This window comes from Mirounga leonina, unplaced genomic scaffold, assembly GCF_011800145.1.
Source record: "Mirounga leonina isolate KUSES-001 unplaced genomic scaffold, KU_Mleo_1.0 Mir_150, whole genome shotgun sequence".
Lineage (NCBI taxonomy): Eukaryota > Metazoa > Chordata > Mammalia > Carnivora > Phocidae > Mirounga > Mirounga leonina.
The window spans coordinates 9,376,490-9,402,077 of record NW_023270374.1 but is presented as its reverse complement, the minus strand read 5'-3'; the positions used below and the strand labels follow the sequence as shown (position 1 = coordinate 9,402,077).

At 39.7% G+C, this 25,588-nt stretch overlaps 1 protein-coding gene across 1 annotated transcript in view; it reads left to right on the top strand.

Annotated features, from left to right (window-relative positions):
- The window catches only part of MACROD2 (mono-ADP ribosylhydrolase 2), a 1,406,961-nt gene that overhangs the window by 1,283,487 nt on the left and 97,886 nt on the right, over window positions 1–25,588 (top strand). Inside the window, exons 9-10 of the mRNA XM_035005819.1 lie at window positions 16,473–16,535; window positions 20,939–21,007. Of these exons, the coding sequence (XP_034861710.1) occupies window positions 16,473–16,535; window positions 20,939–21,007 (132 nt within the window). The remainder of the gene's footprint in view (window positions 1–16,472; window positions 16,536–20,938; window positions 21,008–25,588) is intronic.

Below are 25,588 nucleotides of genomic sequence, written 5' to 3'. Positions count from 1 at the left end.
AAAGAGTTCTTTAGGGAATAAAAGAGCAGTGAAAATAGTAATAAAACATTGCTCCCCAAAGCAGAATGCGGTAGTTCCAGTTACAGGAAGACTATTAATCCCTTTCTTTTCTGGGATTGCCTGCCTTGTGTGTAAGGTCGGTTTTGAAATCTTCCTTTTCCTAGGCAGAAAATAGGCCCCCAGAATATCAGACCTGTGGTTATTTGACAACAGCTGAATCTACCCCAGAGCAGTTGCTGTTATCTTGATTAACGAAGACCTTTGAGAGGTGAAGTTCATTTCAGACCAGAACTAACCAGCACTGAATTTGTTAGGGTGTTTTCTGAATGCTGAAAAGGAGCTGGGATTCAGAGTATGGATATGATCTTAGGGTCGTTAGGCCAGATCTAAATTTTCACTTCATCAGTGGGAATTGGGCTGCATTACTTAACTGGAAGCCTCAATTGCCTTATCAAAAAAAGGAGGCAAGGATGGTATCCACCTCACACCAGTTTGGGTGAGATTAAGTGACATCAAACTGCATAGCATTTAGCACAACGCCCAAGTGCGACTTCCGCTACGATCTCTTTCTACTCAAAACCCTTCTGACACCAACTGTGTGGGTTTATTCCTGGCGCCCATCAATTCTCCAGCTCCGCAGCTTCACCAATTAAGTGTCCTAAAATTGACTTCAACTCTGACATCAACTACCTGGATTTAGCATCAGAATCCACAGGTTAAGGACTCAGTCCCACAAGACTGCCCCACTGCAGACATCAATTGCAAGTCTGGGCCACCCATACTGGGCCATTGACTGCCTCACTATAGAGTAATGGGTCCCCACAACCCCCTTCTTGGGGGGGTTTACAGAACTTAGGGAGAACAGCTGACTTACTATTACTGGTTTATGATAAAGGATCTTACGAAGGACACAAATGAACAGCCAGATGAAGAGGTACATAGAGTGCGGTCCAAAAAGGTCCTGAGCACAGGACCTTCTGTGGAGTTGGGGTGCACCACATCCTAGCTTGTGAATGTGTTCACCAACCTGTCCAAACCCCGTTGTCTTGGAGTTTTTACAGAGGTTCTGTAACATAGGCAGGGTTGATTAAATCATTGGCCATTGGTGACAGACTCAATCTCTAGTCCCTCTCCCCTCCCCAGAGGTCAGGGGTGGGGCTGAAATTTCAACACTCTAATCACATGGTTGAGTTCTCTGACAACTAGCCCCATCCTAAAAGTTATATGAGAGCCCACCAAGAGTGGCCCTATTAGCAAAAATCAAGTAAGGTTGAAAGGGGCTTATTATTATTAATAAAAGATGTTCTTATCACCTCTATCACTCAGGAAATTATAGGGGTTTTAGGAGCTCTGAGACAAAGACCAAATATGTATCTCATTATATCACAGTATCACATTAAGTGTTCAATAAATGGAAAATAAATGTTGGTCAAACCAACTGTTACACATTCTGATGCCAAGTGTCAACTGGGATAGTTCCTGAAACTTTCTTATGTAAGTTTCAGTTCTCTCCTTTGTACACATGAGAGGGCTTGATCAGATCTCGAGGAGTGGCACTTCATACCCATGGCTCCTTGAACTAAAGGTGTAGGGGTGTGGGGATGGGAGGGAGGCAGGTTGGGATGCTGTCTGCCACCAGTGATGTCCCAAAGTGCACAGGGCAGGGAAAATAGGTACTGGCTAGAAGAGGAACTGGGCAGTAGAAGAACAAGGAGGTAAGTATGGAGGGGAGTGGAGGAGAAAGAGACAAGGGAGTATACCAGGGATGAACAGCTTAAATTGCTAGAAGGAGATTCTCTGTAGGCAATATTTCTTGGAAGGAAACCCATTGTTCTGGACTTAGAAACTAAAAATCAGCTTCCACAAGAGAGGAAGGATTCGAGGGATGGGGCTGGATCATGAAGAGGTACAATCTGTGAAGACAAAAGTTGACTGCAAAAGGAAAAGGACAAAAATACATTAAAACTGACTCAACCCCTGGTGGGTCCTTCATCCCCACAGCTGACTGAAGGTGGTATAAACCTATGTAACATCATATTTATGGCCCCTACTCAGCTCAGTGTCCCCATATACTCACCACACCGTCCAGCACACATCCTCTCTTGGGGCAGGCTGGCTCTAGGTACTTCTTGCTGACTGGTGCCAAGAGACCTCAGTTCCTTACCGTGTCAGCCTCTCCATAGGCTGATCTGTATCCTCATGGCATGGCGGCTGGCTTCCTCCAGAGCAAGTGACCCAAGAGAGTAAGAGCACGTTCACTATGGAAGTGGCAGTCCTTTTATAACCTAATCTCAAAAGTGACAGACTATTACTGCTACCATATTCTGTTAATTAGGCAAGTCCCTAAATCCATCACACAGTCAAGGGGAGCTTTCCATTAAGCTCCACCTCTAGAAAAGAGGAGGATCTAAGAATTTGTGGGCATGTTTTTAAAACCACCCTAACCCCAAATGGTCTTCTTGTTTCTTATTCTAAGACTTTCTACGTCCTCGCCGTGTCTCTGCCCTTGGATTTTTTGGGACCCCCTCAAATATTAAATCCTTTTATTGACTTAAACTCATGTGCAAGTCAAAAGGCCTTTCCAGTACCATCTGCAGTCTTGGAATCAGCAAGAACATGTCAGAGACATGGGCTTTGCTTCCTTGCAGAAAGTGGTCTTTGGTGGGCAGGAGTAGTGGAAGGTTATCTTCATAATGGGTCAAGCCAATTCCTACACCACATAGGTAATCGCCCCTCCACAAGGCATTTAGATGCATGGTTTTGTAGGCTGAGTCATCTCCCACTATTTATTTCATTAGGTTGCTCTAAAACAGGAGTCAGCACACTTCTGTGAAGGACCAGATGGGAAAAATTTTTGTCTCCACAGGCCACATATGGTCTGTGTCGCATATTTTTCTTTGTTTTTATTACAACCCTTTTAAAATGTAAAAACCATTCTTAGCATGCAGGCTGTACGAAAAAACAGGCCTGTGGGCCAGAGTTTGCTGACCCCTGCTCTAAAACCGTCCTAGAAAGACGCTTTTTGTGTCCTCGGGAAATATTTAGATGTGCTTCTCCACACCACCCAGCCGTGATAGCAGAACTCCTTTCCATGTCTCTAATTTATCTTACTTGAGGTAAAGCGCTGAGAGTCCTCTTTTCAGGTTGGATACATTTTACATAGGATTTCTCTCCTTCCTTCAGGGAGACAGAAACAGGTTCAAAAATTGAGTCACTAAAATGACTAATGTGGTCCTGTCAGAGGAAAATTATGGACCTCCAGGGCTATGGTCTCTCAGAGAACTCATTTTGTGTTTCTATCCATCATGTGAATAACAATAACCTTCTCCAACAAGCAGAGTGAAAAATGTATGGACTGCCAGTAAGTATTCCTCACCGCTCACTAAATATTGGCACCACAAGGGCTTTATCCAGCAATGGTGACATGTAGGGAATTTGTGTCAGATCTGGCTTTTAATGGGGAAAAATAATCCAGTCTCAGACTTTGACTTTTGTGTCTCCACTGTTTTCTCTCATATCTGCATGCCTCATGAATTACACTGAACACACCAAAAAAAAAAAAAAAAAGCCTCCTATGGTTTCAGCAGCAGCAACTGGAATCTAAATCCTTGGATGAGAATTCTTAAAAAAAGAAAACAAGTCTGTATTTTAATTTTACCATAGCATTAGTAAAAATGTATTACTTAGCCCATGAGTCAACAAAGGTTAATGTGTTAACATATATATATGATTAATGAATTCGTACTAGAAGAGGCAAAAAAGGAAAAAAAAAAGCCAAAGGGACATATTAAAAGCTGTTCATCATATTTAATGTTTCAGATAGCCCCAGATAAGTAGTGTAGCTTTCTTATTTTACTATTCTGCCCAGACTTGTACCACTAAACACTGCTAACCTAAGGCACTACGTGAAAACCATACATGAAAACGTGACGAACACTCACAAGAGTGGGGAGTTTGCTCTGTGAATGAAGTTCTTACAAGCAGCAATGAATCAGCTAGAGATCTCTGCTTCCTGATCATAATAACTGCAGTCTTAAGTCCTTGTTTCACCCTCGTAGAGATTACCCTGTAGAACTCATTATTCGTTGTAATTAAAACAGACCAAAATCATAATTTAATTAGCCTTAGTAGGATAGCTTTGGAGGGTCATCTTTCATTATGCATACATAATGTTTCTCCCTGTAATTATTTGTTATTGTAAATTCTTCCAATCACACATTTACTAACCAGTATTAGAGGAAATTATTCACTTGCCATTCATTTAAATGGTTCAAGAAGTATATGCATGTATTTGAGTATTTGTCCAGACCATTGTCAGGTGATTGAAAGAACTTTTGGTGTATTTTGACATGTTCTGATTGACATTTGGAATCACAAGGCAGCATTCATTACAATACTGTTATTTCAGGGGTTTTCTGAAGGAAACATTCACGTAACTTTGTATGGTGACAGATGATAACTACACATAGCATGGTGAGCATTTCGTAATGTAAATAAATGTCAAATCACAATGTCTTACACCTGAAACTAATATAACAATGTATGTCACCAGGACTTAAATGGATAAATAAATACCTCAAGGCCATTTTGACACTTCTAGAAGCTATAGGTCTCCTGAGGTAAAAGGGGGAAATTTGTTCCACCAAGCCCAGGATCATCTGACATTTGTCGTGAGAGCTGGGAGAGGTGGAGTAATTTATTCTCATAAGCAAACTGCCAAGAAAATAGAAAGTCCCAAAAACCTTTCTCAAGCCATTACTGTGAGAATTTCTCCTGTGATCTTCCTTATTGGTAGCATTCCATCATCCCTCCCCCATCGAACTGTCTCTGTCTGCTGCGCCCTGCTACATCCACTCCTTCTTCATGGGGTTCCATTAGTTTAAGTGGAAAGGGGCTCTACATAGTACATGACCGTCCCTAATTGTAATAAGTTTGTATGCTGACAGATGGTAACTACACTTATCATGGTGAGCATTTTGTGATGTATATGATTGTCAAATCACTATGTTGTACACATGAAACTAGTATAATATTGTCTGTCAACTATATTACAGTGAAAAAAAAAGGCTATCCCTAGAACCCATGAGAGGAAAAAGGCCAATGTCCACTAGGCAAAATGATCCTCATTTTGAATGCTTGCAATCACTTGTAGAGATTTCTCTTTTCATTGATCACGTAAATATATATATTGAACCCAACATATTTCTATGGAAAGGAGACAACTGGAATGCCTTTAGAGTTATCCAGGAAAGTGCATCAGATAAGGCAGACTTCCGCAAATTGACCAATTTGGCAGAGAGAACAAAGCACATTACAGAATACTGCACAGCTAGGGATTCATGTGTTGCTTTATGTCTACAGCATTGTACATACTGGCAATAATCCATTGTCTGTGGACTGCTCTGCCATCAGGAGAGGGGAAACAGATGTTCCTGTTCGTCTTTTGATGGGGCTTCTGATATTTACATTTACTTGTCTAAAATAACATCAGCCACCCTAGGCAATTTTTCCCTAGTCCTTGAGTCTGTGGACTAATTGCTTCTGGTTGGTTACTGTTAAGTATGTGATTATCATATCAAGGATACGATCCATTGCCAGCAGGGATCACCCCAGGACAAGGGAAAAACAGGTACCATTGGGAAGAGAACATAATAACCATCAAAAAATACACAGAAGTTTATTTGTTCCAAGTGAGGTGAGACCCCAATAACTCTTTTTGAAAGATGCCGAGTAGAAATTTGGGGGTACTTAAATTCAAGACCAGGAAGTCTTGTCACTCAGTATAGTAATTCTGGAACTGGCATTACAGTTAAGAATACGAGATAATTAGAGTGTTATCAGTAGTCTTAGGAGAGGTGACGGTTTAATTATTAAACACAAGTAATTTATACTACATTGAAAATGACAGCCCTCTTAAATCATGGCTTGATGGGAAAGAAGTAATGACAGTACTAGACACATGTAGGAGAAGGAGGAAGTATGATAGGCCTGGAAATCACAGAATGGATGCAGAAATGGGATAAAGGAGGCTAAAGTCTCTTTGCTTGACTGGCAGGAGGGCTTACAGTAAGATAGTGTCCTACTTGTGACATAAAGGGAGCAGATATTGGAAGCGACTATTGCAGACCAGACAAATACAGCCCAGACAAAATCACAAAAGAAAACAAACAGAAAGCTAACCAGGAATTTCAGCAAGTAGCATAACTATATATACATATATATATATATATTTTTTTTTTTTTTTTTAATGACCATTACAGGTTTCCCTGTCTGTCTGAATGTAGAAGTTTCCTGTGAAACCTTTTGTAAGCCAAAGTGGCTCAAAGCAAAGAAGCAATTACCATTTCATAAAAGTGAAAATCCTCTGCAGATTTCTTTTGGTTATTGAAAATAGGTGCTAATGTAGATCTTTTGTAAAAGCAAAGTGCTTTACTTCTTTTAAAAAAATCTTATACAAACTTTCTAGATACCATTTTAGAGGTCTATTTTCTACTGGTCTATTTTTCCTTCCCATCTATTTGATTTCCCTTCCTTTCTACTGAAACATCTCAACTGCATAAGATGTGTCCTGGGCCCCCTAAACCAACATGACTTCCTTCATTCCCAGGCTCAGTAATTACTTCCCAGCTCCGATTTTCCCAGGCCATATATGTGAATGAGATTTCAGGTAGCATGATAGCATGGTGATCAACAGATTTCACATTGGAAGCAGATGACTAAGGCTCAAATCCTGTTTCTACTTCCTACTAGCTATGGGACCTTCAGAAGAGTTATTTAAACTATCCAAAATCATTTCTTCACCTATAAAATAGACTGTTTACTGTATCTGTACCACAAAGTTGTTATGAGTGTTACATGGGATAATTCAGAGCTTTTACAGTAGAGGCCTCCATCCAACACTCCATCACTATCTCCTCACCTCCATCGACCACCTCCATCCAACCATTCACCAAAGCATCACCTCCATCCAACCACTCACCAAAGCCAGTTGATTCTACCCCTTGACTATCCCCTCAATCCATCCTATTCTCTCTGTTTTCACCTTCCACCCCTTTATCTCAGACATCCACCATCTCTTATCTGGAGTATTTTACTTAGTTCCATGTGGGTCACTTATCGCCCCCCCTTCCCCCACCCCAATCAATCCAGGCCCCACAAAGCAGCCAGGTAAGAGAGAAACCAGGAATCCCTACCACCCTTCATGAAAGCATCTCCCTCCTTAGTAAGAGTGTGTACAAAGTCCTTTATCCCATAACCACTTGTTCTTCTTCTGGCTTCTCTCCTTGCTCCACTCCCTTTGTTTTCAGTGGTCCTGCAGAACTAAATCACTGTGACTCTCCAAATAGACATGCTCACTCTCTCCTCTAGCTCTTGTTCCCCAACCTTTGGAACATTCCCTGTCCCATCAACTCATCCTACTCCATTTGCCTGGATATCTTCCCTGTAGGCCCCTTTCATGACCCTCACACTCAACTCCAGCCCCATTGGCCACCCTCAAGTCTTTAAGGATGCCATGGTCTTTCCCACAACAGGTCCCATGGACATGCTCTTCACTCTATCTGGAAAATTCACCTATCTCTCCCTTTTTGATTCATTAATTTCTACCAATTAATTTCACATAATAAATGCCTTAAATTTATCAGCTCAAATACCCTTTGCACAGAGAAGTCCCCTCTGATGACTTGTTAGATAGAAGTCCTCTCGGCAAACTGCACTTCCCTCCATTAGCACTTACCACGATTGGGGATAATATGTTTGTGTAATTATTTGGTTTAAGAATATCTTAGATCAGGTCCCCCATGTTAAGGTAAGGATTCAAGGGTAAGTGTTTGATTTGGAGAATGATCCAGGAAGCACCAGGAGAAGGTAGGGAATTGAGACAGGGAAAGGAAGGAAACAGGTTCATGAACAGGCAGGTTATCCTGTGGGCTGTTGGGACTGGGTCCTGCAGGGGAATTCTGTGGGATGTGCCCCAGAGTTGTCCCACTCAAGGGGAATAAAGGCAAGTATTAATTACCTTATCCTGTCCATCACTGGTTGGGGGCTGCTTCCAAATTGGCTGCATAGGACAAGCATCTTATTGAAACTAGAAAAATCCCTAAGGCAGAGTGCCACAGGTGTTCACGAGGAGAGGCCATTGGTGAATGAAGAGGGACGGGGTGGGGATTTGACAGCTTCAGCCTCAACATCCACCTGCTCCAATGGACTATGAGCTCTGCAGCCCCCTTCCTCACTAGTCAGCTCTAGAGCAGCCCCCCTAATAGAAATACAACATGAGTCACAGATGCTTGTGTAACTTTACATTTTTGAGAAGAAATGTTAAAAAAAAAAAAAAAAAAAAAACTAAGAGAAACAGGCACCATTAATTTTAACTCTGTATTTTATTTAACCCATATAGCCAAAGTGTTGCATTTTAACATGTAATCAATATAAAAATTGTTAATGAGATATTGTACATTGTTTTGTGCTGTCCTTAAAAGAGGGTGTGTATTTGACATTTACAGCACATCTCAATTTGGATGTGCCACATTTCCATGAGTTTGATTTCTGCACTTATAAATTATTTTTGTGTAAAATAAATTTCATGTTGAAATTTATTCTGGTACAATAATGTCAAATAGCTAGTAAGTAAACATTGGGTTAAACGAAATCATTACTGGAATTCTGCAGTTTTTAAAGAAAGATAAAACACATATATTACCCTGCTGTTTTTATATTGTTAGTAAGCTTAGGAGGAGTGGTCAAATTTTATCATCTATAGGGTTATAATTTGAATGAGGGCACCTTTTTATAAAAAGTTCATTTTGAATCATGGAAAACCCACACATTGCCTTCTTCCTAAACTTCAAAATCCCAAAGCAGCATGGTAAAATTTTTATCTTCACCACTTAAAATAGCCTGTTTCAACACTGAAGGAACAACTATGTTAAAGGGAGAAAAATGGTAGAAACACAAAGACAAAGGCTTTTACTTCCCACAACGATGTGGGACTGCCTACAATCAAACCTACGTATACTGAACTGTGTCCTCCCTGAGAGACACCTGCTCTCAACACGTGCACATTCTCCAACACTGGCTTCCCAGAGAGCCACAAGAGCAAAGCAAGTGGAGAATTGAAGCACTTCCTCATTTAAGTCAGCTCAAATGACTGATACTTATTCAGATCTACATATGTAAGATAAAAATCTCTTATTTTTCTCTGAATAATTTCCTCCATCCTCAATTTCGCCTTGAGCAAGTGATACAGCTGGTGAAACCACTCTGTCCAGCTTTCTTCCATCAACTCCCAAAAGGAAAGGCTTCTGTCTTCCTCATAGCCTAGTTTATTTTCTCTCCACCATCTTGAACTTTGTAGGTACTCACCAAACATTAATTGATGGCAAATCGAGCAGCTTTTGAATTTATTTATGGAATGATTCTTCTATTCAAAGAACATCTTTATATCCTTTCTCTTCAACAAAAAAGTGAAACTGTTTCATCTTGCCAGTTCTGTTTTAACATCTGCAGAGAGCACAATGTGTGCCTGTTTTAAACAAATGTGTAGGCACACCAGTTTTCTTGATTTAGAAGCATAAATGACAATAGAGAGAAAGAGTTTTTAGAAGGAAATTTAACCTTAGGGCTTAAAGTTAATAGAAAGTGCAATTGTTGTTTTATTTGAGAGAGAGAGAGCAAAGAAATCACATTGTAATGCTATTAGGCTAAGTTTATTTTGGTCATAATTTCCCCAGTTATGGTGTAGACACAAGCTTATGTGCACACCTGAAAACCAGTATAATTTATGGTCAATTCACCAATGTAGGTCAACTGGTAGAATAACCATAAGCATCAGCATAAGTTGATTTGTAGCCTCAGTTGCACCGTGGTCATCAGAAGACTTTGGGAAAATGGCTTAATTCCCATTTGTTTGTTTCCTAATCTATTAAAAAAAAAAGGCCACATTAATGTATTTCTTATTATTGTCATTCCTTAATGGTTATTGATTATATGCAGGATGCTTTGTATCTCTGCGAGGCATTGCAACTTCCCCCGGGAAGACTGTGCTAATGAATAGTGTTTGTAAAGTACTTGGAAATCCTTGGATTAAAAGCAAACCATATCAGGGTAAAAGTATTCGTATTAACACACCATATGGGAGAACCGTATGTTATCTATTAAGAGGATGTGTGTGATATTGAAAATAGCTCTCTGGTACATTGCCTTGTGCTATTTTTATACCAAGTTATGTCATGGCAAGTTTAGGTGTGCCAGGGTCATACCTTCGTTGTAGAAATGCTACAGAGTTCAATCATCCAGCAGGTATTGGTTGAATTTCTTATTGAACACTTGACACTCTACTTACCATCATACAAAATAGATGGAGGGGACAGTTGCACACTGTAGTCTCATGTGTTCCTTTCATTGAACTTGTATTGGGTCTCCCTTAACAGACATGTCTGCTTTAAAAATAACTTGGGTCTCCCTTAACAGACATGTCTGCTTTAAAAATAACAGGTTCAATTATTTCCTCTTCCCTCTACATGGAGAAGTATGCTGTTTGGGGACATTCTTAGAAAAAAAATAGGACTGGAGCACCTGGGTGGCTCAGTTGGTTAAGCAGCCAACTCTTGATTTCGGCTCAGGTCATGATCTCATGGGTCATTGGGGTATCGAGCCCCACGTCGGGCTTTGCACTCAGTGGGGAGTCTGCTTCTCTCTTCCCTCTCTCTCTCTGCCCCTCTAAACATGATCTCTCTCTCTCTCTCTCCCTCTAAAATAAATAAATAAAACTTTTTTTTTAAAAAAAAGAAATAGGAACAAGATGATTGTCTTCTTTGTCCTATAACTGAAGACCAACCATGGATCTTACACAGCCTCTCTGAATGAGGCATGGTTATAATAGTATTTGTTTTGAGTAGAATTGGTACTGGCAGCCAGGAAAGCAAGCATTTCCCCAAATGGGCTCTGTGTGCTCCACCACCTCCCTAGGAGGTCCTAAGTTATTAGACTGGATAACTGAATTGTAACAAGGGATTCCTTCTCTAATGTGACTCTTCCAGTAAAAAGAAAAAATGGTGATAGGGGTATTGTAACAAGAACCTGGGTTCTGTGTCTGGGGCACCTTCCTTGAAAAATGCCACCCTACATGATATATGAACCTCAAATTTTGTAAGTGACCTAATGATCTTGGAAGAGGAGATAATTTCCCCCTTTTTTTCCTGATTAATTTGTCAACTAGCCATGCAAGGCCAGGTCAGGAAAGAGCGTATTTCATTAATTCACAAATATTTATTGATCATCTATCAGGTATTCATTCTGGGTACTTAGGAGACCTCAGGCAATGAGGCAAACAAACATCCTTGCCTTGGTGGAGCTTACCTTCAAGTGGGAGCAGATATACATAAACAATGAATAGAACACCTACCTACATTATATATTAGAAGATGATAAATCCAGATAAGGAGGATGGAGGGTGTAGGGGTGGGGAGATGTTGTAATTTTAAGTGGAGTGCTCAGCATAAACCTCATTGAAAAGGAGACATTTTGAGCCAAGACTTGAAGGATCTGGAAGCCCTTCAGGCAGAGGGAACAGGCAATAGAAAGACCAGAGGAGAAGAGACCCTTGGAGACCAGCCAGTATGGCTGGAGCAGAGTGCATGGGAGGCTTCTAGAAAAATGTCAGAGTGGGAAAACCACAGTGGTCTCCACCACACAGAGCCTTGTTGCATTTGAGCAACAGTTGAGCAGGGAAATGGTATGATCTGACTTACATTTGAAAATAAACTGTCTGGCCTCTAGGTTGAGAACGGATCTGGAGGAGAAGAACTGAAGCTACTGTCAAACGCAGGGCAGAGAGGGGAAAGGAGGCTGGACCTAGGCGGTGGTGAGAGCAGATGAACTCTAGTTACCTATGCTCCCTAGCCGTCACCACGTTGGATTTTTAGGAACCATTACTTGTAATCAAAGACACTTGACATTTCAAAACAAACCCACAATTTAATGAGGTTCAACCAGAGGCTCAGATAGATAACATACCTTTTCTACATTGAGAACTGAAATCCAGTTCAAGCAAAATAATCAATAATAATTACTGTTTAGGGAGAAATGATTCTTTTTTAATCCCTTGACAAGCATTTATGGAGCCCCAATGAACTTAGGCACTGTGCAGGGTGCTGAGAACACCACAGCAAGAGTAAGGTCCTCCCTCTCAGAGAGGACTTACAACTTTGCCAAAATATAAAATTAAAAACTGAATTCTTTATAAATAAAAGAGGATTAACTTAAAAAAAAAAAAAAAAAGTTGAGCCTTCCTGACCTGAGAATAATAAATATACCATTTGTATTAATCAGCTATTGCCATGATAATACTGTGTAACAAATGACCCCCAAATACAGCCCCTTACAACAAAAATATTTATTCTCATGTTCACAGGTTTGCAAGTTGACTATCATTCAGCTGATGTAGGCTGGGTTCCGCTGGGCAGTTCTGTTTCAAACTGTGACTTGCCTGGGCTTGGCTCCAGATCATACCTTGGGTTCAAGTCTGCTCCACGTATCTCTCATCCTTTTTAAACCAGTAGCTATAGGGCCATCTTCTTGTCATGGCAAATGTCAGGGGCACAGGCACCAAGTCCAATTATGCAGCACAGTTAAGCCTTTTTCTCACATTGTGTCCACTAATATTTCACTCGCCAAATCAGGCAACTTGGTCAAGTCCAACATCAGTGGGTTGGGACGGATTCTCTGCCCACAGTGGGAGAACACCAACCATACAATCCATTACAGGGGACTGAATAATTGGGACCAATAATCTAATCTGCAAACCACTGTATTTCAATGGCATATGCTTCATCTATGCCTGGAAATGTCAGCACCTCTATAAGAAAGAGTATTAATATATGAACAGGTAGGACACATCAGGTTGTTTCCCCGGTAGCAGGGCTAGCAGGGATGGATTTGCTCGGATTCACTTCCCCTTTCTCTTCCCATGCACAGTTCACAAAAAGAACCACACCTATCAGGATAGCAACCTGTGTCCATGCCTTTGAGAGTTTGCCCTTGTATACATCTCTTTTATATAGAAATAAACATGGATTATGTTCTTGTCATCATCCAACAAATGATGCATTCCTACTGCCTCCATGAATTCAGTTGACAGCAGGAGTCTCTTATTTTTATTTCTATAAAATTCCTGAAATATCCTTACATATAGTACATGCTCAATAAATATGGGTTGAAAGAGTGGAGAGCAGGATACGAATACTAGAGAAACAAAAAATTATGCAACAACTAGAATGCTCACAGGTTACTGTGCTTTTTGGCATGAGAAAATAAAGTGTTATGTGACTCCCACCATGAATGCTATGGCAATTTATTATCTGAAATAAATATGAGATCTTAAAGTCATACTAACTATGAGAAATTAGCTTCTGCATGACATTTTTTAAGCTAACAAAATTGCCTGTCACTTCCCCATATTTCTTCACATTTATTGTAAGCCTTTTAAATCCCTTCTAAAAACCACAAGTTTATATTCACCACTCTACTTAACTTTTTATTGTTTATGGGCTTCCTGTGAAGATCTCTAGACAGACAAGGCTGATGAAAAGGAAATCTTGTCCTTATCAAATAAATACTTACCGGTAACTGTGTAATGGGATTTTTTTCCCTACCAGTGGAAGACCACTGTTTCAGTAAGAACCCACTCATCTGAGGCATTTTAAATGGATGGAAAGTTATAAGCCAGCCAAAATGTCCTGAAAGAGTGAAATGAATGTTAATCCAATTGCCGGAGAATGCTTGCTTAGAAAGCGAGACTTCTACACTGGCCCCCCCTGCTGGCTCTGAGGATGCACTGTCTGGAGATGGATGAAAGCAACGTACCTAAACCTTGTCATCCGAAGGCACGTTACTCAAAGGGCAAACCCAGAATTTTTCTGGAATGCACTTACTCAGTAATAAACATACCAACTGTTTCTTGAGTTTTCTTCTTAAGGGAAGAAATACTGCAAGTGGATCCTGCAATCAAGGCTCAAAGTAAGAGCCAAAATCATGCCGCTCGGGTGGCTGTGTTAGGGAGTGGGACAGCATGCATATGCATAGGGCTAAAAACCCAGGCGCGAAACCTTAGGAAAACAGACTGGTTTTTATTGTTATAAAGCTGGATTTGGGGGTCTGACCAGAAATGTCCTTCTCATGCATTTCGAACTGCTAGAACCAACTCCTCACCTTCCTGTCACTTAATTGTTGTTTCTCTTTCCCTTCTTATCTTCCTCTCACCACAAGAAGGCTTTTCACTCTATAGGAGATGTGGTAACCAGACTAATTTTAAAGGCAGCCTGTCACTGCAGACTTCAAGCCTACTGTGAAATCTCAGTAAAAGACTGTCCACTGGGGGAGACAGAAAAGCTGGTAGATTCCTCTTGCTTGATTCTGACTCCATTTGGTGGGAGGAAGGGGGGAAAATACTGACCTATGTTTTTAACACATGCGGTAGCACCCACTTAGCCTTGTGAAGGGAGCAGGTGCAGCAAGGATGGCTGTTTCCTTCCCAGAGCAAAAGCCAATGCCGTCGTCTGCTTGGAGAACAAGAACAGAGCAAATGTCAAACCATTAAGCGGTACTGTAAATATGCCATTTAGAACATCAGACGTAGGTAGCTGCTCAGCTGCCTCGGGTCCTCCTGTTAAAAGTTAGACTGTATCCCCCAGGACAAATAGCACAGCTGTTGGGCAGAGCGAACTATACACATACTTATGTAGTCATTGGTAGCATTTCTTCCCTACTTCAGAATGCCACTCTTATTTATCTATCATCTTCCTATCTATCTATGTCACTCCATTATAAACTTTTTCTTTCATTCAAGTCAATTCGAAATGTTTTCCCATCTGCAACTCTCTTCAGTTCGTTCTTTTTCAGATCCTTGGTGAAATGTTTCCCCCATTGCTTCTAAGGCTATTGTTTGAGCTCTACTATTTGAGTCCTCCTCTAGGGAGGATTCCCCATCCTCTTGCCTCTGGATTAAGAGCTCGTAGTAGTAGTAATGGATGGTGGGTCAAGGCACTCAAGCAACACAAAGTTAAGTGATCTGAGCCTGGTGATGGGTCAGGACTTTTCAAAGGGCTCAGCTGGGTGATTCTTCAGCTCCTTGTGGCATTGGCTGAGGTCATGGTTTGGCTGTGTGTGGCAGGCAGTTGGGCTGGGGTGGAAGGTGCAGAAGGACCCCCCACGTGTCTAGCCCCTTGGTGCTTCATCATATGGCACTTCTCTCTTTCTGTGTGCCTCTCTCGGTCGGCTAGCCTGAGCATCTCTACAATGTGGTGACTGGCTTCCCAGAGGGAGAAGGTAGAAGCTGCTACTCCTCTGAAGCCTTGACTTAGAGGTCCCAGAACATCATTTCCACATTTCATTGATCTAGTCACGGAACCAGTCCAGATTCGAGGAGAGGAGAGCTAGATTCCACTTATTGAGAGACAAAGGATCTGCGGCCATCTTTAACCCATAGTAATATATGTCAGTCACTTCTGCTTCTGTTTTCTGTCCTTGACATGTTTTATGTTTCATTCCTGTGTCTTTATATAAATTTTTCTTTTTAAAAAATTTTCCAGGGGCCCCCAGGTGGCTCAGTCGTTAAGCATCTGCCTTCGGCTCAGGTCATGATCCCAGGGTCTCTGCTCAGCAGGAAGCCTGCTTCTCCTTCTCATACTCCCCCTGCTTGTGTTCCCTCTCTCACTGTGTCTCTCTGTCAAATAAATAAAATCTTTAAAAATTTTTTTTTTCCAAACGAAGAGATTTGGAAACAATCTCAGCAATGAGATAGAAAATCCTGCCTTTATTTGCCTTTGAAAAGTTTATTTTCTTCTACCCATCAATCCACTGGTATATATTACACATTTTAAGCCAAAAGAAAATGTTAACCAGTTTCTAGTATACAACCATCACTGCCCCTGCCCAGTGATTTGTTTTTCAAGGAGTTATGTACCGTGGTGTATACTTGACCAACATAGTCTGTTCAAGACAAAATATTTCATAGCTTAGATGTGTTAGACTGTCATGTGTAAGCTAGGTAAAAATAGATATTTTTTGCAACATATATCAAACAGGAAAAGAAGTCATAGAAACTTAATCAAGCAAATTTACTTACACGGTGCATATTGCTTGAGTCAAGGGAGAAAAGCAGATTCGAATTAAGATCAGTACTGCATTTTGGGAAATGCTGTGCAAGGAGAGAAATATTGTAGGAGTGCTGAGTGAATTTTGTTTACTGTGGTACTACATTTCATCAAGCAAATCAGGTGAGAAGGGACAAGTATAAATGTACCTATTTATATAGGTAATTTCTCTGTTTCATGCCTCTGATTCATCTCTCTGCCTTGCTTTGGGAGTCATGCTACATTGGTTACAATTAATTTCAGTGCTGCATATTAGCCCTAAAGAGGTATTTCATAAATTGACTTGATGTATTTTTCCCCCCTCTGTGGTTTTCTTGAAAGATGAGAACAGTCCAGAGGAAAAACAAAGTACAGAAGAAATGGAAGGGCAGAGCCAAGAAGCAGGTGGGCTCAGATTTCTTTTGAGGAGTCTCCTAGGCCTCATCCACAGAGGTGAACAATAACTTTACTCAAATGTTGTTTTCTAGACATGTTATAGCTTTTCACTGGTTGACTGCAGTGTTCATTTAGGTCTCCCTCAGGAAGCCACCAGTCCCACTGGAAGACAACGCTTCCAGTCAGAAGGGTGCATTCTCATTCCTCATTCACCAATTCCACTTTTCTTCTGTGCAACAACACTTTGCTTAGAAATGCTCTAAGAACAATGGGCAGAGGTTGGAAGTGCCAACTCAGAACTTGGCTACCTCAGGACAGGTCAAAATTAGTAGATTTAGTTTTGGGGGAATAAAATGAAAATGTTTAAAGTAAATAAATTAGAGGCTTTCCCTCCATGAGGAGTAGAATGTTCTTTACTACTTTGCATTGAACTTTGAAGAGCTGTGTTTCTGGTTGTTTCTTTACGTGTGGTAGGAGACAGTGTCATGAAACCTGGTTACCTCACAACCAGACCTAAAGTGAGATCCAAAGCCTTCCTGACATCTCCTCTGTTCCCTAAGAACAGATGTGTTCACTGGATGTTTATAGATTCTCTACTGTAGATTCTGAATGGAATAGCTTTAAGTGAAGTAGAAGTTAAGACTCAGAAGAGTCTTTAGCTTCTCATCTCTTCTTATCCATTTGTAAACGTGTCCTCAGGCACGCTCTCCTTTAAAAGGCCGATAGGCACAGTTATGCCGTTATCAACACCACCACCCAAATCAAAATATCCTTCTTTCCTTTAGTCTCCAAGTCCTAATGAGCCCCACAGAGGCGCGTTTTTGAAACAGTGGGCTCCGTCTGATGTGTGCCAGTCACGTCCTGGGCCATATGCTGAGCTCTTGGAAATCAACCAGTAGTGTGATAAGTTTTTCACTGAAAACTTCCTACATTAACCTTGGAACTTTTCCTAGAGAACTGGAATCTTTTATTATTAACCTGGAAGATGGAATTGAAGAAGGCCAATCAGAGAAAGCACTGAAGCAAAGCAGCAAGGACCTTGTGTAGTTGCCGCTGGGTCAGCTGGCTCCCTTGGCCGAAATGTAGTCCTTGCAATGAAATGAATTTCTGATACAGCAGACTGTTGTTATCCACCCCACCCCACCCCAGTTCCCAACCCACACATCATTATGCACCGTGGAAGATGAGTCTTATGTGAGAAGCTGTCACTGTTTTCACTGTTTGCCATTGACAAGTATTAGTCAACTAACTGCTGACAGCTGAGGCCATTCTCTGAATGGTGAGATTTCACAGGTTTTATTCCCTCACTGTTCTGTCCCCAACTATCTCGATCAGCATAGATTTTTTCCCACCCTTGTTCTCACACACACACACACACACACACACACACACGCACACACGCACACATCTGCCTGTGTTTTGTTTATTCATCCTTTTTTAGCTAGTAAGTTGAGAACAGGTGGTTTCTTTTTGGATTTGGGATCACCTGTCAGCAGAGAGTGGTGGGGCTTCAGTCCTCTTCTGCACACCTTGGATTGATAGCATTATCATCGCAGTATGTTTACCTCTCAAGGTAAAGAATAGTCCTAAATGCACCCCTGAGAAGCTCCTCTTCCTCTTCCAAGTGAGCCCACTGACTGGCCCAAGTCATGTCAGGATTCATCTCTGATCTGGTCTGTTGTCAATATACATGGTTATATCTGCTCTGGCTCATTTCATAGCCTCCTTAATCCAAGTGCAGAAAAATCAAAGATGAGGTCCTGGTCAATAAAGCCCTTTTGATCTACTGTTGTTCTTTCAAAATATAAATACCTCCTTTATCTTCAATATGATTTCCAACTTCAATTTTGATTATGTAACTGCAGGCCTCTTCCACATCATGAAAAACACACAATCTCAAGCCAGCACAGTTCTGACTACTGTCAAGATCAAATCAAATCAAAGTTTGTAGATAATATTCCTCAAATAGTCATTTTTTATTATTATCATGTTCAATTAGCCAGCACATAGTACATCATTATTTTCAAATAGTCATTTCACGAATACATATCAAGGGTCTATGTGACTCAGGCACTGTTCTGGGCCCTGAGATACAACAGAAAACCATAAAGACAATGTCCCTGCCTCCTTGAAGCTTATATTCTGGTGGGGTTGGCAGTGGGAGGGGGGTGAAATTCAGAAATAAACAATAAACAAAAACACACAAGATGGTGATAAAAGCCTTGTGGAGAAATGAGGTAGGTAGAAGGAACACTGAGAAGGCAACTTTCCATTGGCTGGATTTGGGAAGGACTCCCTGAGGAAGGGATATTAAATAAAATCTCAATGAGGATCTCTTCACCAGTGGAAGAGCATTCTAGATGGAGGGACCAGGTGATGCAAATGCCTCAAGACCAATTCTACCATGTTGGAGAAAGAAGGTCAGAGTGGCTGGAGCATGATGCGTTAGGCAGAACATGGTGTAAGATTTGGTTAAAAAAAATCATAGGACCAGATAATGTCTGACTGTATAATATTTGATTTTATTAGAACTACAAAGAGAAGCCAGTGGAAGTTTTGAAGTTTTAACAAGCTCAGTTTGCCTGTGAGTAAAAGTGGGTCACAAGAACCAGAGACCAGTTAGAAGGCTATAGCAGGAAGAAATGGTGACAGTTTCTGGCAATGGAGACAAAATGGATTGATGTGTCATATTGCAGACATAAAGATAACAGGATGTGCTGATGGATTTGGATGTAGGGTATGGGGGAAAGAGGAATCTAGGATAACTCCCAGATTTTTAGCATCAGGAACTTTGTGGATGATGGTGCCACTTGCTAATATTTGGAAGACTGGCCACCAGGCATAGTTTTTGTTGAGAAAGTTAATAGTTCCGTTTTTTCCATGGTAAATTTGGCCATATGGGATGTCAAGAAGCTAGCTAGTTAGATAGATTAGATGATGATTCTGGAGAGATGTTGACTGAGAAACAGGTTTGAGATTCACGTGGCATGTAAATGAGGTTTAAAATAGTGGTTCTGAAAAAAAAAATAAACATTTAAAAAATAAAACCATGGTTCTGGGTGAGATTCACTAGAAAGAGCATATAAATAAAGAAAATAATGGGCTTGAGACACCAAGACATCCAGATAGGTGGCAACAGAATAAAGAAAGTGTTTCAGAAAGAACAGAGTTAAGACTGTGAAATACTACTGAGAAATCAACTAAGATGAGAAAAGAGAAATGACCATTGGATTTGGCAAAGGGAAGTCATTGGCATCTTCCCTCAGAGAATCTCGGAGGAGTACTGGAGCCAATGGAGTGAGTTATGGAGAGACTATGAAGTGAGGAAGTACAGAACAATAACTCAGACAGCCCTTTTAGGGAGTTGTATTGTGAAAGGAAGGGCAAATGGGAAGATGTAACACCAGGGGAAGGTTAATAGTCTTCTGTTTGTTTTTTTTCTTTTTATAGGAGATTATCGCCTACCAAAAGAAAGTGATTTATCCTCTCCAATTATTCCCCTACTAAAAATTTTATTCTCTCTTCCAATAGAGACATAACCTGCAAGTAATAGTCATATGCATTAAGAATGAAAGAGATGCTAGAAAATATGCAGTTTGTCTTCAAATGTTAATTGTCATGGGTGTGTGAGTCCTCTTGAGTTCCATAACCTTGTTACTACATGAAGAATGTATATTTCTTTTCAATCCCTTCTTCAGTTGTCAAATATTAACCATTCCAAATGATTTTGATAATCCTTCATATATTAAATCTGCTATTTTAATGTTAGTTAATCATCTATTATCCTGGAAGCTAGATACGAGTGGAGTCATTGTGGTGCCTGTGATACTGAGAGGAAAGATCAACTTGATGAGGTTCATTGCCATCGTGAGGGGGAGAGGGACCTCCAAGTTCCTTAGCCCCCACTCTGTGTTTGGGTGATGTGAAATCTCCAAATGGCTTTTGGTGCCTTCCTACAAATGATCCCCTCCTGGGCGTTGACAGCCATCAGACATGCTCCTGGCATAACAGAGCAGAAGTGCTGTGCTAAGAAAAACCAAACTTTAAAAACACACACATAAAAGCACTTTGTAGAAACTTGCAAGGATATGCTTCACAATCATTCACTAAAAGAAATGTACCATTCTTCTAGAGGTGGGGAAAAAGCAAAATGCCAAAGCAAAATAGGACCAACAAATAGTATTCTTCACCAAAAAATAGTTTGTTGTCATTGGGCTCTGGTTTAACGGATCCTGTCCATTAATTATAAAAGAGAGTCATAAACCCTAAACCCTTCAAAGACCACTCCATATATTAGAGCATTAAACAGGTTCATACTTCCTTGGTGGAGTGGAGAGGGACATGACACAGGCAGGGAAACTCCATTTTGACAGTATTAACTCTGAGGCAGTGTTTCTCTTTCTGCTGTATAGACGGTGTCAACGCTGCAACTGGGCCCAGCCCTGCTTCAGAAGAGGCCGTTGAAGTCTGTAAAGATGAAGGTATGAGACCGCTTACTACATCTAAAACTCACAAGCTCATAGAAGACCATTGGATTTTGTTTATATGGGAAAATGAAGCAGTGAGCAAATCTATCTAATTCTCTTTAAGCACCTCTATTTCCAACCCAATCAAATATCATGCCCACTCTGTTTTATTCCATATCTGCCCTTTCAGAATTTATATATACATTTATATTTGTTCCTCTGAAAAGTAACTGTTTATTAAGTAAGAAAAATAATCAAAGAAATTATGTTCAAGGAAGATTGCTTATTTAAAACACCAAAATTAGGCAGTTCTACTGTTTACAACTACTCATTAGGAATAAGTTCAGAGGAGTGGCATTTGGGAACCACCTACCAGGGGGCTCCATTATCCAGACATAATAAGAAAGAAAAAATGTTAAAAGGAATCTACAGAAATAAATCTTTGGCGGGAGCATCATCCCTCATTCTATGAACAGTTACTATGAGAAAATGTTGCAGAACCAGGTATACCCAGAAGAAGAAAAAAGTAAAGAAAAATCATATTTAGGTTCTGGGAAAAAAAATTTGAGGGAGAAATAGTGGGGACATTCATGTGCAGATGATAGAGTTAAAAAAATTATCTGAATGTAATAGTCCTTTTTTTTCTTTCATTCACCCTGATTAACTGTCCCCAAACAAAAAGGTATTATTATTTTATATCTGTCATTGGTTGCTATTAAAAACCACTCTATAGACTAGATTGTTATTTATACAAATGGACATCTGGTAAACCCATGCAATCTACTTGGAACTTTTAGATAAATATGCTGAATGCATTTGTTTCAGTTTGGAGTGATATGAAAATAGATCTATACTTGACATTGATACTTGCTATTCCTTGAATCAGTATTTAGAAAATCAAAGTTGTTTTACAATTTTAATACTCAGCTGTTTGCATAATTCATTTCATTTTGTGTTGTCTGGTAAGTGGGTTTTCCTAAATGAGGTGTCCTGCGTAATGAGAGTAGTTGCTAGCATTGTGAACTCTGGGGCTAGATGGTTGAAGCTTAAATCCTGTCTCTGCCACTCAAAATTGATGTAACCTTTGACAAGTAACTCAAGGAATTAACAAATAATGACAGGTAATTAACCTCTTTATGCTTTAGTCTTCTCCTCCGTGGAGTGAAGACAATAATAGTATCTACCTCGAAAAATACCATATACACATGTCAATTGCTCAAACTTTTCAGCTGGCACGTGTACAGATTGGGCTCCCCAAAGACAAACTCTGTGATGGAGATTAGGAAACAAACATTTATTAAGCAGAGCTCTGATTCCAAGAGCCTTTCCACCTGTGAAAGAGAAAGGGTCAAAGCAGAACTGGGTAGAGAGGGAAGTTGAGCTGAAAGGCATTATCAACAGAGGCCACAGCTAGCTGAAGATAGCATGACCCTTCTTCTGAGATGTCTCATCTGGATGAAAGAGTCAGGTCAGTAAGACCTTCCATTGGTAAGTCACCTGATACTGGGTGCCTTGGGAAGGGGGTGTGCCTTCGGTGAGGCAGAGATCTTCCATTGAGGTAATCCTGGAAGCCAGAGATGAATGAGGGCTGCCTGCACCTGGGAGAATAAATTCTTCATTCCTATAGGGGGAACTGGGTTGCTCAACAAGCATATACCATGCTGTAATTTTCAGTCATCCTTTTTTTGATCATTGCACTTTTTAAATGAATTCCTTAGCACTTCTTTCATATTACTCAGATATGTGTTCTTACATCCCTGGTTTTAAAGCCATTTGGTATATCTAAAAATGTAGTAATGTAGATATCCACATAGGTTCTGATAAGAAACACCAGGTCATCTTAGAGAGAGAAATAAACCTGACTCAGTCTCAGTGGAAAGACAAAAGTGGTGTTCATTTTAGGCAAATAATTTTGGACATTCCAGTCATTTAGCTTGTGATAAAAAAAAATTTTAATGTCATGAAGCTGAATGGCAGAGTTTAGGAAACAAGAGATAATCTAATTTAAGTACTTCAAGCTGAGATTTTTCCTGTTGAGCTGTTTGGTTTAGAGATATTACACCCTTATATAAACACACTGTTTGTGATGTTTCTTGATGCTTTTAGGATCTCACACCATTAATTGCTCATGCTACAATCAATTTCTCAGAATACTTTTAGGGTTTTTGTTTTTGTTTTTGTTTTTTTTTACATAAAACTTTTAATGGTGGTGACTCCAACAAGTTCTATCACATATCACAAATGCAATTCCCTAGTAAGATTAAATGTGAATTTTAAGGATTTTACTGAAATAAATTGTTAATATCCATTAACCTCTTGATCTTGGGGAAGGAAAAGTGTTTTCAAATCCACATTAACATGTAATCCAGTTTCAATTAAAAATAGAACATATAAGATAGGATTTTTGCCTTTTCCTTCTGAAATAGCATACACACGAGAACACTGTTTTTGATTATCAGTCAGTACAAAGCTTAGACCAAGTGTCTAATCATGTAGAACTGGCATCTTGACTGACATATACATAGCTTAGAACAAAAAAGAAATGAATTTGCCATTGAAATCCTCCAAGACTGAGATCAAGTTGAGATTAGAAGGCAGTCACATGTGTTGAGGATTCATTTCAAGCATTTGCCATTATTAACTTTCATGCAGAAATATATCTCCTCCTTGGTGACACTGGGACTATTTATGAGCTCTGCCGTTATAAGATCGCTTTTAAAATTGCTGCAAAGTTTTTATTTTTATTATTATTATTATTACCTCTATTATTTAAAATATAGTCATTCTCCTTAATTCAAGAACTCTCTGTTCTAGTTGTCTCAACACTCAATAGCTCATCCTTACTCACAGCCAAGACCAAGGCACTTTCCTGGAGGAAAAAAAAAAAATGTGCTGTTTCAACACATCCCAATTCTCCTGTCTTATTATTTAATCAGTACCTAATTTGAATTTGAAGGTCAAGTAGACCAAATCATATGCTCATTAATATTAAAAGAAAAATCGGTTAATACTCAGGTGCATGCACACCCGAGCTTGTATTCCTTTGGAGCTCTGTAAGTCACATCATTGCTGTTTTGGTGTTTAAGAAGTGTGATGTCACCTGGCAAAGGATTTCTTAACCCTTAAACTGGTGGCAGGCCCCCTAGATGTCACAATTTCTGTAGAATAAGAGCAAAGCTAAAACAGGAGTCAGCCCTGCAAGGAGAACAAAAGAGAAAGGATGAAGTTAGGTGTGAGGAAGCGGATTCGGGCATGTGCAAGAGATGAGAATACATGGTCCCAACCATCGGTTCCTGTAAGTCTGGTCAAATGATGTTGGCTCCCGATGCCTCTGACCATGTTTCTCTTCCTTGTCTAAATCGTTGCAGAGAAAGAAAACATAATTGTTGCAGAGAAAGAAAACATTGTACCACCCATGAAATTCCTCTCAGACTTTTGCAGTCTAATTTTTTTCAGTCTTTTTCTATTCTTGGTGCCTATCATCCCTCACCACTAAGGGTAGTGTTAACTAAGGCTAAGGCTTACTAAGGGTCCTCACCACTACTCACCAAGGTGGGACAAAGCTATCCCAAGTCCTGGATCTGCATTGTTTCAACCAGATCTGTAGAGTGTCTGGATACACTGTAACACCCAAGTTATCACTCTTGGATTTTAAGAGTCTGAAGTGTGAAATCAAAGTCACTGCTCTCTGGCAGCTCAGTGAAGGGGAAAGAACTAAGATGTATGGAGTGTCTCTGGCACTCAATGTTTTACACTTATGTACAATATATTCTTCATTTCACAAAAGGGTAACCTAAGACTCATAAGCAAGAGAAAAAGGTGTATGTGTGTAGCAGGGGAGAGGAGAACAACTTTATTATTGTTTACTCCCAGCTGATATTTAAGTGATATTTACATTTAGATAATCCTCCTAAAAATAGTATTTTATTCTATTTTTAATATAACAATTATTTATTTTTTCTGCCTATAAGAATAATACATATTTATTGTAAAATATTTTAAAATTCAGGAAAATATAAAAGGGAAAAACCTATGATCATTTTCTCTTTAAGGAGTAAATAATGAAAAAATGTCCTCATTCTGATTTTTTAGTTAACAGTGCACCATGAATATTTTCCTGTGTCTTTAAATATTCCTCAAAGGCATGATTTTTATTGGAGGCATAGTATTTCATCATATGGTTGTCTGACAATTTACATAGCCAGTGTTCTAATGTTAGATTATTTTGTTATTTACAGTTTTCTCTCTATTATAAATAATAAGGAAATGCAGTACATACATTTTAAATAAATCTCTGTGTATTTCTATGATCAGTTCCTCAGGATAAATTCCTGATTTTTTTTTTTATTTACTAGGGAAAAGGTTAAAATATTTTTATTGCTTACATTTATTTTCTTATTTTAACAGTAATGGGTGTTTATTATATGAAAAAAAAAAACAAGCAAAAGAAGAAATGAAAATATCATCCATAATCTCAATCCCAGAAATAAACATATAATATGCTGGTATATAAACTTTCAGTCTGTTTCTAGAGTGCTGTAGATAGATAGATAGATAGATAGATAGATAGATAGATAGATAGATAGATAGATAGAT